Source organism: Balaenoptera borealis, assembly GCF_965194805.1.
Source record: "Balaenoptera borealis genome assembly, chromosome: 3".
Lineage (NCBI taxonomy): Eukaryota > Metazoa > Chordata > Mammalia > Artiodactyla > Balaenopteridae > Balaenoptera > Balaenoptera borealis.
In genome coordinates this window covers 74,878,937-74,892,160 of record NC_138866.1, presented here as the reverse complement: position 1 = coordinate 74,892,160, position 13,224 = coordinate 74,878,937, and the positions used below count along the sequence as shown (strand labels likewise).

General features: G+C 39.3%; 1 protein-coding gene across 2 annotated transcripts in view; it reads left to right on the top strand.

Annotated features, from left to right (window-relative positions):
* The window catches only part of RPGRIP1 (RPGR interacting protein 1), a 102,457-nt gene that overhangs the window by 77,142 nt on the left and 12,091 nt on the right, over nucleotides 1–13,224 (top strand). For both annotated transcript variants that reach the window (XM_082384943.1, XM_082384944.1), the window contains one exon: nucleotides 2,664–2,761. In XM_082384943.1, the coding sequence (XP_082241069.1) occupies nucleotides 2,664–2,761 (98 nt within the window). The remainder of the gene's footprint in view (nucleotides 1–2,663; nucleotides 2,762–13,224) is intronic.

Here is a 13,224-nt window from a genome sequence, read left to right as displayed (position 1 = left end):
GTCCTGGAGTCTGGTTGCAGGGCCCAGGTGTCCCAGAGCTGGTGTTAGATCACTGGTGGAGTGAGCCAGTTTCTGACACATTTGTGGGGTGTCCAGGGTGTGGGGTCCAGGGTGTCCTAAAGCTTGTGTTGGCATGCTAGTGGGCATGGCCAGGACCCAGCCAGTCCCAGGTCAGGGTTTGGCCTGCTGGTGGGTAGGCTGGGTCTGCAAGCTGTGTGATTGTGGTTTTCTTGTGTCTGATGTCTGCTCCCTGGTGGGTGAGGCTGCTCCAGATGCTAAAGCAGGCTCCCTGGAGGGCAGGGCCATGTCCAGAGGTGGCTATGGGCTCATGGAGTCTTAAGGCAGCCTGTCTGCTGATGGGTGAGGCTGTGTCTCCATCCAGTTAGTCTCTTTGCCTGAGGCATCCCAGCACTGACACCTGCAGGCTGTTGGGCCAGCATTGGGGTGGGTCCTGGAGCTACTACGCTAGAAGGAGGATTCCACAGTGGTGCTTGCCAGCAGCAGTGTCCATGTGGTAGAAGGAGCTCCCAAAAATGGCTGCTGCCAGTGTCTGTGTCCGGAGGGTGAGCTGCAGTTGCCTATTGTCTCTCTAAAAGATTCTTCAGGATCAGCAGGTGGGACTAATCCAAGCTCTTATCAATTTACTGCTTCTTCTCTGGGTCCTGCAGCATATGAGATTTTGTGTGCACTCTTTAAGAGTGAAGTTTCTATTTTCTCCAGCCCCCTGGGATTCCTGAAAGTAAGCCCAGCTGACCTTCAAAGCCAAATGCTCTGGGGATTCATCTTCCCAGTGCTGGTCCCCCAGGCTGAGGAGCCCAGTGTGGGTCTCAGACCTCTCACTCCTCTGGGAGAACCTCTGCAACTGTAATTATTCTCCAGTTTGTGGGTCGCCCACCAGGGCTTATGGGACTTGACTATATCACAAGCCCACCCCCGACCCATCTCTTTCTGGTTCCTTCTTTATGGCTTTATAGAAGTTCTTTTCTGGAAGGTTCTGGTCTTTTTCATCAATAGTTGTTCTGCAAATAGTTGTGATTTAGGTGTGCTCGTGAGAGAAGATGAGCTCAAGGTCTTTCTATTCCGCCATCTTGGTTGATCTCCCACAGTGTTTATTTCAAAGCCTCACATAGAAACTTCAATACAGTAATTCCTATGTGATTCAGCCCCAGATTCAAGTGTGTTAGGCTTGATTTTTGTTAGAGAAGCTCTGAGAGACAATTGCAGCCATCATTAGTTATACTGCAGCACTGTAGCACCAGGGTCTGTAGTTTACACTGGGGGTAACTAAAGCCCTCACACAGAAGTTTCATCCTATTATCCCTGAGGACATTTCTTTGCCAAGAGCAAGTATGTTAGCCTTTGGTTAATGATCAAAGCAGAAAAGAGATCCTTGCAATAGGTTTCTTTAAGGTGACAGGTTTTCAATGTCAACCTCTGGAGGAAGCACTTTAGGTGTCTGGAGAGGGTGTGGAGAAAAGGGAACCATGTTACACTGTTGATGGGAATGGAAATTGGTGCAGCCACTATGGAAAACAGTATGGAGGTTCCTCAAAACACTAAAAATAGAGTTGCCACATGATCCAGCAGTCCTACTCCTGGGCACATATCCAGACAAAACTATAATTCAGAAAGATACATGCACCCCAATGTTCATTGCAGCACTATTCACAATAGCCAAGACATGGAAGCAACCTAAATATCCATCGATGGATGAATAGATAAAAAAGATGTGGTATATATATACAATGGAATATTACTCAGCCATAAAAAGGATGAAATAATGCCATTTGCAACAACATGGGTGGACCTAGAGATTATCATACTAAGTGAAGTAAGGCAGACAGAGAAAGACAAATATCATATAATATCGCTTATATAAGCAATATACTAAAAAAGTATACAAAGGAACTTATTTACAAAACAGAAACAGACTCACAGACTTAGAAAACAAATTTATGGTTACCAAAGGAGAAAGGTGCGGGGTGGATAAATTAGGAGTTTGGGATTAACATATACACACTACTACATATAAAATAGGTAATCAATAAGGACCTACTGTAGAGCACAGGGAAGTCTACTCAATACTCTATAATAACCTATACGGGAAAAGGATCTGAAAAAGAATAGATATACATATATGTATAACTAAATCACTTTGCTGTGCCCCTGAAACTAACACAACATTGTAAATCAACTGTAATATAAAATAAAAATCTAAAAATAAAAATATATATAAACATAAAAATACCTACCTTAAAAAAAGTATTAGGAGTATCAAGATCACATTGTACGAAAGAGAGCATGTGGGATGAGAGATATTGTTTGACGCTGTCTTTGTAAAATACAATCTGCTACACCCTGATTGCACTGTTTTTCCTTGGCTTGGTAATTTTCTCCAACCCCTAAAAGGACAAAACTTTCTTTCTACCTCCCTCCCTTCCTTTCTTCCCTTTCTTTTTTCAGAAGTGAACCCTGTATGTTTGGCAAGCTTCTGAATAAGTGAAACTTTAAAAAAGAAGGTTTGTTTCTAGTGATTACAGCCAAAATCTAGGTACTCAGATCTAGTAACTAAACAGTAGATTGAAGATGTAGGTACTGGGTCTTTTCTGGGCTAGACAGGGTACTCCAAAACAGTTCTGTAACTCTAGTCTCTTCTCTGGCAGATAAAGAATCCTGTGAACAAGCTTCTGAAGTCAGTGAAGCACAAACTACAGATAGTGATGAGATAGTAACACCTGTATCTCAGAAATGTCCTAAGGCAGTAAGTATACTGGGGTAATCATTGTGCGTGAGCCAAAATTGTAAGTAATGACAATGTGCTTAATGGCCATGTGTGTGACATTCAAATCCAGTTTTATTTAATGAACCAGATGGGAAATTCAAGTTATTTAATTAAATTTATGTTGCAAGTGAATGGAAGTCTGTTCATACAGGCAGGTGAAAGGATCATTTTCTTGATTTGGTATAAATAAGGACTGACTTCAACACTTCTCTCTCCCATTTGGATCCCTTGCCTGCCTCCTTCATTGTATATGGTGATTCACCCCAGCCTAAGTGATGCCCTTTTCTTTAAATCTACCTAAAGAGAGCAGGTTTACTTTGGGAGGTGGAGGCTGGAAGGATTCTTTGTGGGAGGGCTCAAAGAGATCACTCAGTTTCAGAAGGTTTTTACTCAACCTTTAAAACCTGTAATTACAATTATTTATTAAACATTTTGACCTCAGATCTGTTTTGGAACTAATTGAGGATACACACACACACACACACACACACACACACACAAATCTATGAATAAATATCCACAGATATATTCACAATCATTGTATTGGAATATTGTGGGGTTTTAAATGAGGTAGAAAACAATCACTTTCGAGCTGCTAGAATGCTCCCTGGTACATTTGTAGGCACTCAATAAATATTTGTTGAATGAGTGGCTGAATGAAAGATTAAAATCTAACTGAGGATTATGAGCTTAATTAGAAACAGTAAAGAAAAGCATAGGGTTTATTTTCTGAACTTTTATCTGTTATATCTTTTTTAGACATTATGTAATTAATATCTTGAGAAATGTTTGTAAGACAGATCAGAGCCATAGTATTAGAACTAGACAGTAACACCTTAGAGATCGTAAAGGTGAAGAAAACCAAGTGGTAAGTCCAGCATTGTAGCAGTAGTTAGTGAAAGAACTGGAACTTGAGCTAAAGTTTCTAAACCGTGCACATCTCAGATCAACCCAAAAAGCAGTCAGCTGGTCAGCAAATTTTGGAACTACAAGTCAGAATACGTTAAAAATATTACCCTAAATTAAAGGCTCTTAAATAAGATCTCCTGTTAGAAAACTTTTGTGTACCTAAAAATGTTGCTGGATAAACTAAATATGAAAACTGATCCCACTTAGTAAAAATTAGTGTTGTTATCAAATTAAACTTACAACACAGACACATATACTTGATAGCAGAAAAGCTTTATCAAAAGTCCAGACTCTTGTTCAACTTGTCCAAAAGAATTTGGGCAAGGAACACAGAACACAAAGGAGAAAAAAACACACAGGCTGAGGAGCAAAGAGAACAAAGAAGCAGGGGAATTTCCTGGCAGTCTGGTGGTTAGGACTTGGCACTTTCACTGCCATGGCCGGATTCAATCCCTGGTCAGGGAAATAAGATGGCGCAAGCTGTGTGGCACGGCCAAAATAAATAAAAATTAAAAAAAAAAAAAGCAGTTTATTGAGGCTGAAGTGAAAGTTACACACTCAAAGAAGAGTGCAGGCATCCTCACAAGTGCGGAGCATACCACAAGGTTTTTTGATCCCCCTTTTATCTTATTTTTTTAGCCCTTTGAATGGGCGGGGGGGTCTTTTTGATTAGGGGTGGAATATTCATTGAGGGGACAGTTGGGGTGTGGCCTAGATTGCACCAGGTTGCATCAGCTCCCAGTCTTACGCCTTTGTCTCCTGGAGCCACTGTACATGTGCTCTAAGAACTGTTTTCCCTTAAATTTTCCCTTACTAGTCAACCACATGGGAAGGTCATACAGGGTCATTGGCAATCTGTGCATTTTTACTGGGCATGCGCCATGGTTTTCATGGTCAGTGTTTCTTGTTCAGATGCTACAAAGTTTCTGTTTTAGATGCCATTTCTCCATGTGTCATGGTCTCATTAAGTGCAAAACAAGGAGGTGTATAGGCTGTCCTTGGGCCCAGCCCTGTCTTTCCTGCCTCATACTCAATCCTTTTTGTATTTCAGAATAGCTGGGCATGAAAGATGGAAGGAGTTGAAGGTCCAGAGACAGTACGTGAGCTCTGTCCCTTTATGTGCCTGGAGTCAGCCAGGGTAAAGGAGGAGGCAAGAGAGTGTAGTGTTTAGGAGCATGGAAATGTGTTTCAGACAGAAGTGGTTTAGATCCAGTCTCTGCTATTAATATCTATGCTGCTTTGGGGAAGTTATTGAACCTCTATTAGGCTCTGTTTCCTCATCTGTAAAGTGGTGATATTTTTTTTTCTTGAAGTATAGTTTATTTACAATGCTTCAGGTGTACAGCAAAGTGATTCAGTTATATATATTCTTTTTTCAGTTTCTTTTCTATTAGAGGTTATTACAAGATATTGAATATAGTTCCCTGTGCTATGCAGTTGGTCCTTATTGTTTATCTATTTTATATATAGTAGTTTGTATCTGCTAATCCCATACTCCTTAATTTATCCCTCCCCCCCTTTCCCCTTTGGTAACCCTAGGTTTGTTTTCTATGTCTGTGAGTCTATTTCTGTTTTGTAAATAAGTTCATTTGTATCATATTTTAGATTCCATATATGTGATACCATATGATATTTGTATGTCTGTCTGACTTCACTTAGTATGATAATCTCTAGATTCATCCATATTGCTGCAAATGGCATTATTTCATTCTTTTGAATGGCTGAGTAGTATTCCATTGTATATATGTACCACATCTTCTTTATCCATTCATCTGTCGATGGACATTTAGGTTGCTTCCATGTCTTGGCTATTGTGAATAGTGCTGCTATGAACATAAGGGTGCATGTATATTTTTGAATTAGAGTTTTGTCTGGATATATGCCCAGGAATAGGATTGCTGGATCATATGGTAATTCTATTTTTAGTTTTCTGAGGAACCTCCATACTGTTTTCCATAGTGGCTGTATGAACTTACATTCCCACCAACAGTGTAGAAGGGTTCCCTTTTCTCCACATCCTCTCCAGCATTTGTTATTTGTAGACTTTTTAATGATGGCCATTCTGACCCATGCGAGGTGGTACCTCATTGTAATTTTGATTTGCATTTCTCTAATAATTAGAGGTGTTGACCATCTTTTCATGTGCCTATTGGCCATTTGTATGTCTTCTTTGGAGAAATGTCTATTTAGGTCTTCTGCCCATTTTTCGATTGGGTTGTTTTTGTTGTTGTTGAGTTGTATGAGCTGTTTGTATATTTTGGAAATTAAGCTCTTGTTGGTCATATTGTTTGCAAATATTTTCTCCCATTCTGTAGATTGTGTTTTTGCTTGTTTATGGTTTCTTTTGCTGTGCACAGGCTTGTAAGTTTGATTAGGCCCCATTTGTTTATTTTTGTTTTTATTTCTATTGCCTTGGGAGACTGACCTAAGAAAACATTGGTACAATTTATGTCAGAAATGTTTTGCCCATGATCTCTTCTAGGAGTTTTATGATGTCATGTCTTATTTTAACTCTTTAAGCCATTTTGAGTTTATTTTTGTGTATGGCAAGAGGGTGTGTTCTAACTTCATTGATTTACATGCAGCTATCCAACTTCCCCAACACCACTTGCTGAAGAGACTTTTTCCCGTTTTATATTCTTGCCGCCTTTGTTGAAGATTGACTGTAAGTGTGTGAGTTTATTTCTGGGCTCTCTATTCTGTTCCACTGATCCATATGCCTGTTTTTGTGCCAGTACCACGCTGTTTTGATTACTGTAGCTTTGTAGTATTGTCTGAAGTCTGGGAGATTTATGCCTTCTGCTTTGTTCTTTTTCTTCAGGATTGCTTTGGCAAATCTGAGTCTCTTATGTTTCCATATAAATTTTAGGATTATTTGTTCTAGTTCTGTGAAAAATGTCATGGGTAATTTGATAGGGAATGCATTAAATCTGTAGATTGCTTTGAGTAGTATGGCTATTTTAACAATATTAATTTTTTTAATCCAAGAGCATGTGATATCTTTCCATTTCTTTGAATCATCTTCAGTTTCCTTTATTAATGTTTTATAGTTCTCAGTGTATAAGTCTTTCACCTCCTCAGTAAGGTTTATTCCTAAGTATTTTATTTTTGCAGGTGCTATTTTAAAAGGTATTGCTTTTTTACATTCTCTTTCTGATATTTCATTGTTAGTGTAAGGAAATGCAACTGGTTTCTGAATGTTAATCTTGTATCCTGCTATCCTGCTGAATTTGTTTATCAGTTCTAGTAGTTTTTGTGTGGAGTGTTTAGGGTTTTCTCTATATAGTTTCATGTCATCTGCATATGACAATTTTACCTCTTTCCTTCCAATTCGGATACCTTTTATTTCTTTTTCTTGTCTGATTGCTGTGGCTAGGACATCCAATACTATGGTGAATATAAGAGGTGAGAGTGGGTATCCTTGTCTTTTTCCAGATTTTAGTAGAAAGGCTTTCAGCTTTTCACCATTGAGTATTATATTGGCTGTGTGTTTGTCATAAATAGCTTTTATTATGGTGAGATATGTTCCCTCTATACCCACTTTGGTAAGAGTTTTTATCATGAATGAATGTTGAATTTTGTCAAATGCTTGTTCTGTATCTATTGATCATTTGGTTTTTTCTTTTCTTTTGTTAATGTAGTATGTCACACTGATTGATTTGAGTATGTTGAACCATCCTTGTGAACTTGGAATGAATCCCACTTGGTCATGGTGTATGATCTTTTATGAGTTATTGGATTTGGTTTGCTAACATTTTGTTGAGAAGTTTTGCATCTATATTCATCAAAGATATTGGCCTGTAATTTTCTTTTTTGGTGGTGTCTTTGTCTGGTTTTGGTATCAGGGTGATGGTGGCTTCATAGAATGTCTTTGGGATTCTTTCCCTCCTCTTCAATTTTTTGGAAGAGTTTGAGAAGGATCAGTATAAATTCTTCTTTGTATGTTTGGTAGAATTCGCCTGTGAACCCGTCTGGTCCTGAACTTTTGTTTGTAAGGAGTTTTAAAATTACAGAGTCTATTTCACTTCTAATGATCAGTCTGTTCAAATTATCTGTTTCTTCTTGATTCAGTTTTGGTGGGCTGTATATTTCTAAAAATTTATCCATTTCTTCTAGGTTGTTAAATTTGTTGGCATATAATTGTTCATAGTATTCCCTTATGATTTTTTGTATTTCTGCAGTATCAGTTGTTATATCTCCTTTTTTATTTCTTATTTTGTTTATTTGGGTTCTCTCTCTTTTCTTCTTGATGAGCCTGGCCAGAGGTTTGTCAATCTTGTTTACCCTCTCAAAGAACCAGCTCTTGGTTTTATTGATTTTTTTCTGTTTTTTAATCTCTATTTTATTTATTTCCTATCCAATCTTTATTACTTCCATTCTTCTGCTGACTTTAGGTTTTATTTGTTCTTCTTTTTCTAATTCTTTTAGCTGGTAGGTTAGGTTGGTTATTTGAGATTTTTCTTATTTTTTGAGGAAGGCCTGTATCACTATGAACTTCCCTCTAAGAACTGCTTTTGCTGTATCCCATAGATTTTGTATGGCTGTGTTTTCATTGTCATTTGTCTCAAGGTATTTTTTAATTTCCTCTTTGGTTTCATCATTGACCCATTGGTTTTTTTAGTAGCATGTTGCTTAATCTCCATGTAATCATTTTTTTCTCATTTCTTTTTCTGTGGTTGTTTTCTAGTTTCATGCCATTGTGGTCTGAAGAGATGCTTGAGATAATTTCTAAACTCTCAGATTTATTGAGGCTTGTTTTGTACACTAGTATGTGGTCAAACCTAAGGCATGTTCCATGGGTACTTGAAAAGAATGAGTATTCTGGGGCTTCCCTGGTGGCACAGTGGTTAGGAATCTGCCTGCCAATGCAGGGGACACGGGTTCGAGCCCTGGCGTGGGAAGATCCCACATGCCGCGTAGCAGCTGGGCCTGTGTGCCACAGCTACTGAGCTTGTGCTCCGGAGCCCGCGAGCCACAACTACTGAAGCCCATGTGCCTAGAGCCTGTGCTCCACAACAAGAGAGGCCACTGCAATGAGAAGCCCGCGCACCACAGAGAAGAGTAGCCCCCGCTTGCTGCAACTGGAGAAAGTCTGCGTGCAGCAACGCAGCCAAAAATAAATAAAATAAATAATTTAAAAAAAAAAAGAATGTGTATTCTGGTTTTTTTTTTTTTTAGATGTAATGTCCTGAAAATATCAATTAAGTTTAACTGTTCTATTGTATTATTTAGAATTTCTGTGCCTTATTGATTTTCTGTCTAGAAGATCTGTCCATTGATGTGAGTGGGGTATTAAAGTCTCCTACTATTATTGTATTCCTGTCAATTTCTCCCTTCATGTCTGTTAGTATTTGTTTTATGTATTTGGTTGCTCTTATATTGGGTGCATATATATTGATGAGTGTAAAATCCTCTTTTTGTATTGATCCTTTTTTCATTATACAATGTCCTTCTTTATCTTTCTTTATGGGCTTTGTTTTGAAGTCTATTTTGTCTGAGTATTGAGACCCCACTTTATTTTCATTTCCATTTGTATGAGACATCTTTTTCCATCCCCTTACTTTCAATCTATGTGTGTCCTTTGCCCTAAAGTGGGTATCTTGTAGGCAGCATATTGTAGGCTCTTGTTTTCTTTTATCCAATGTGCCACTCTGTGTATTTTGATTGAAGGTTTTAATCCATTGACATTTAAGGTAGTTTTAAAAAATAAATTTATTTATTTATTTATTTTAATTTATTTTTGGCTGCGTTGGGTCTTCATTGCTGCGTGCGGGCTTTCTCTAGTTGCAGCGAGTGGGGCTACTCTTCGTTGCAGTGTGTGGGCTTCTCATTGTGGTGGCTTCTCTTGTTGTGGAGCATGGGCTCTAGGCATGCAGGCTTCAGTAGTTGTGGCTCACAGGCTCTAGAGTGTAGGCTCAGTAGTTGTGGCGCACAGGCTTAGTTGCTCTGCAGCATGTGGGATCTTCCTGGACCAGGGCTCAAACCCATGTTCCCTGCATTGGCAGGCAGATTCTTAACCACTGTGCCACCAGGGAAGTCCCTAAGGTAACTATTGATAGATATGTATTTATTGCCATTTAAACCTTATTTTCCTGTTGATTTTATACTTCTTCTTTGTACCTTTCTTTTTCTTTTTGTTTTTCCTTTTGTGGTTTGATGGTTTTCTTTTGTATTATGCTTATGTTCTCTTCTTTTTGGTTTCTGTGAATCTATTGTATGTTTTTGATCTGTGGTTACCCTGTTTTTCAAGTATGTTAACCCCATCCTATTTCTACTTGCCTTAGACTAGTAGTCATATAGGCTCAAACACATTCTAGGAACTGAAAAAAAATCTACATTTTCTTATTTTACTCCCCACATTTTATGATTTTCATGTAGTCTTTTACATCTTCATGTTCATACTTTTGCTCTTCACTGTGGCTATCATCACTATCACAGAAATTTTTTCATTTTTTAAAAATCTGTGTACTGGCTTATTTAAGTGATTTACTTTCCAATTGTTATTTTCTCTTTCCTTTAGATTCTTACTTCTTTTCTATTTAGGGAAGACTTTTCAATATTTCCTTTGGAATAGATTTAGTATTGCTGTATTCTTTTAGTTTTTGTTTGTCTGAGAAATTCTTTATCTCTCCTATTCTGAATGATAATCTTGCTGGGTAGAGTATCCTGGGTTACAGATTTTTCCCTTTCAGAACTTTGAATGTATCTTGCCCCTCCCTTCTGGCCTGCAGCGTTTCTATAGAGAAATCAACTGATAGTCTTATGGGGGTTCTCTTGTAATTAACTGTTTGTGTTTCTCTTGCTGCCTTTAGAATCCTCTTTATCTTTAACTTTTGCCATTTTTATTATAATATGTCATGGGACTTCCCTGGTGATGCAGTGGTTAAGAATCTGCCTGCCAATGCAGGGGACATGGATTCGATCCCTGGTCCGGGAAGATCCCACATGCCGTGGAGCAACTAAGCCTGTGCGCCACAACTACTGAGCCTGCGCACCACAACTACTGAAGCCCACTGCAACTACTGAAGCCCGCGTGCCTAGAGCCCGTGCTCTGCAACAAGGGAAGCCACCGCAATGAGAAGCCCGTGCACCGCAACAAAGAGTAGCCCCCACTCACTGCAGCTAGAGAAGGCCGTGCACAGCAACAAAGACCCAACGCAGGAAAAAAAAAAAAGTCTTGGTGTAGGTCTGTTTAGGTTTATCTTGTTTGGGACCCTCCATGCTTCCTGTACCTGGATATCTGTTTCCTTGTTTAGGTTGGGGAAGTTTTCAGCCGTAATTTCTTCAAATACATTTTCAATCCGCTTTTCTCTTTCTTCCCCTTCTGGAATTCCTATCATGCGTAGGTTGGCATGCTTTATATTATCCCATAGGTCTCTTATATTGCTTTCATTTTTTTCATTTGGCTTTCTGTCTGCTGTCCTGATTGAGTGATTTCCATTATTCTATCTTCCAAGTCACTTATTCGTTCTTCTGCATTATACATTCTGCTATTTATTGCCTTTAGCTCAGCTTACATCTCAGTCAATGAGTTTTCTGATTTTTCTTGGTTCCTCTTTATAGTTTCTAGTTGCTTCTTACAGTACTCTGCATTTCTGTCAATAGCCTTTCTTAATTCCTTCAGTACCCCTTTTTGAAACCAGTGTCTATTAGATCAAAGAGGTCTGTTTCATTGTTTGTTCTTTCAGGGGAATTTTCTTGGTCTTTAAACTGGAAGTGGTTCCTCTGCTTCTTCATTTTACTTATATTTCTCTTGCTCTGTGAGTTTAGGAGAAACAATTATCTACTGTGGTCTTGGAGGGCTATTTTTATGTGGAAGCATCCCTTTGTAGCTGTGTGGGTTTAATATTTTCGGTGCAAGGGCTGTTTTAATATGGATATCTGTCACCTCTTCCCTCAGCATGTGCAGGTCATTATCCCCTTGATAGGGGGTGTGCAGATGCGGCAGTGCCCAGTCCTAGGGTTCTTGGTGGCGGTGGTGGCTCATGTGCATCCCCGGAGCATGTGATGGGTGTGGGAGCTGCTCGTGACCACTCCTGGAGCTCGTGTAGGTGGTGTCCTAACCGCCTGAGAGCACATGCAAGGAAAAAGCCTGCAATGGTGGGTCCCACCCCTCCCCTCGTGCACCCCCCAAACAATGGCACCTGTCCTCTAAGGTGGCCCGGGCTTGCTCCACAAACACCCTCAGTTGCAGTCACACCCGACTCCAGCCCCTTCAGGCTGTTTTCACACAGCCAACCCCAGTCCTCTCTCTGGGTCTGATATCCGAAGCCTGAGCTTCAGCACCCAGCCCCAACCCGCACCAGCAGATGCACATCTCAGGCTGGGGAGTGCAGGGCGGTGGCACTGACTGTGCAGGTCTCTCTCCATTCTGGCTGCTGAAAACTGGTTGCTGCATTCTCCTCTGAGGCTATGAAGCTCTGTCCCAGCTGATCTCCCCTCTGGTGAGGGGACTTCGCAGGGTGCGGGAACCTTTTTCACAGCTCCCTCCTAGGAGGGAGGTCCCATCCCGATTCCTTTCTCACTTCCTTTTTTTCTTTTTTCTTTTGTCCTACCTGGTTACATGGAGATTTTCTTGCCCTTTCAAAAGTCTGAGGTCTTCTGCCAGCATTCAGTAGACATATTGTGAGAATTATTAATACATGTAGATGTATTTTTAATATATTTGTGGGAGGTGGTGAGCTTCACGTCCTACCACTCCACCATCTTGATTGCTCTGCCGCTTTTTTTTATATTTAACATATAAGTGCTATCATACAATATTTGTCTTTGTCTGACTTATTTCACTAAGCATAATACTCTCCAATTCCATCCATGTTGTTGCAGATGAAAATTTTTCATTCTTTTTTATGGCTGAGTAATATTCCATTGTGTGTGTGTATATATATACATCACATCTTCTTTATCCATTCACCTGTTGATCAGCACTTACATTGCTTCCATATCTTGGCAATTGTAAATAATGCTGCTATGATGAACATTGGGGTGCATATATCTTTTCAAATTAAAGATTTTGGTTTTTTCAGATATATACCCAGGAGTGAAATTCCTGGGTCATATGGTAGTTCTATTTTTAGTTTTTTGAGGAACCTCCATACTGTTTTCCACAGTGGCTAAGTTTATTCCTAGATATTTTATTTTTTGACACGATCTTAAATGGGATTTTTTTTTTTACTTTCTCTTTCTGATATCTCATTGTTAGTGTAAAGAAATGCTACAGATTTCTGTATATTAATCTTGTATCCTGCTACCCTACTGAATTCATTTATTATTTCTAAAGTTTTTATGTGGAGACTTTAGGATTCTCTATATAGAGTATTATGTCATCTGCAAATAGTGAGAGTTTTACCTCTTCCCTTCTAATTTGGATACTTTTTATTTCTTTTTCTTGTCTGATTTCTGTGGCTAGGACTTCTAATACTTTGTTGAATAGAAGTGGGGAGAGTAGACATCCTTGTCTTGTTCCTGAATTTAGCAGGAAGGCTTTCAACTTTTCACCATTGAATAGTATGTTGGCTGTGCGTTTGTCATAA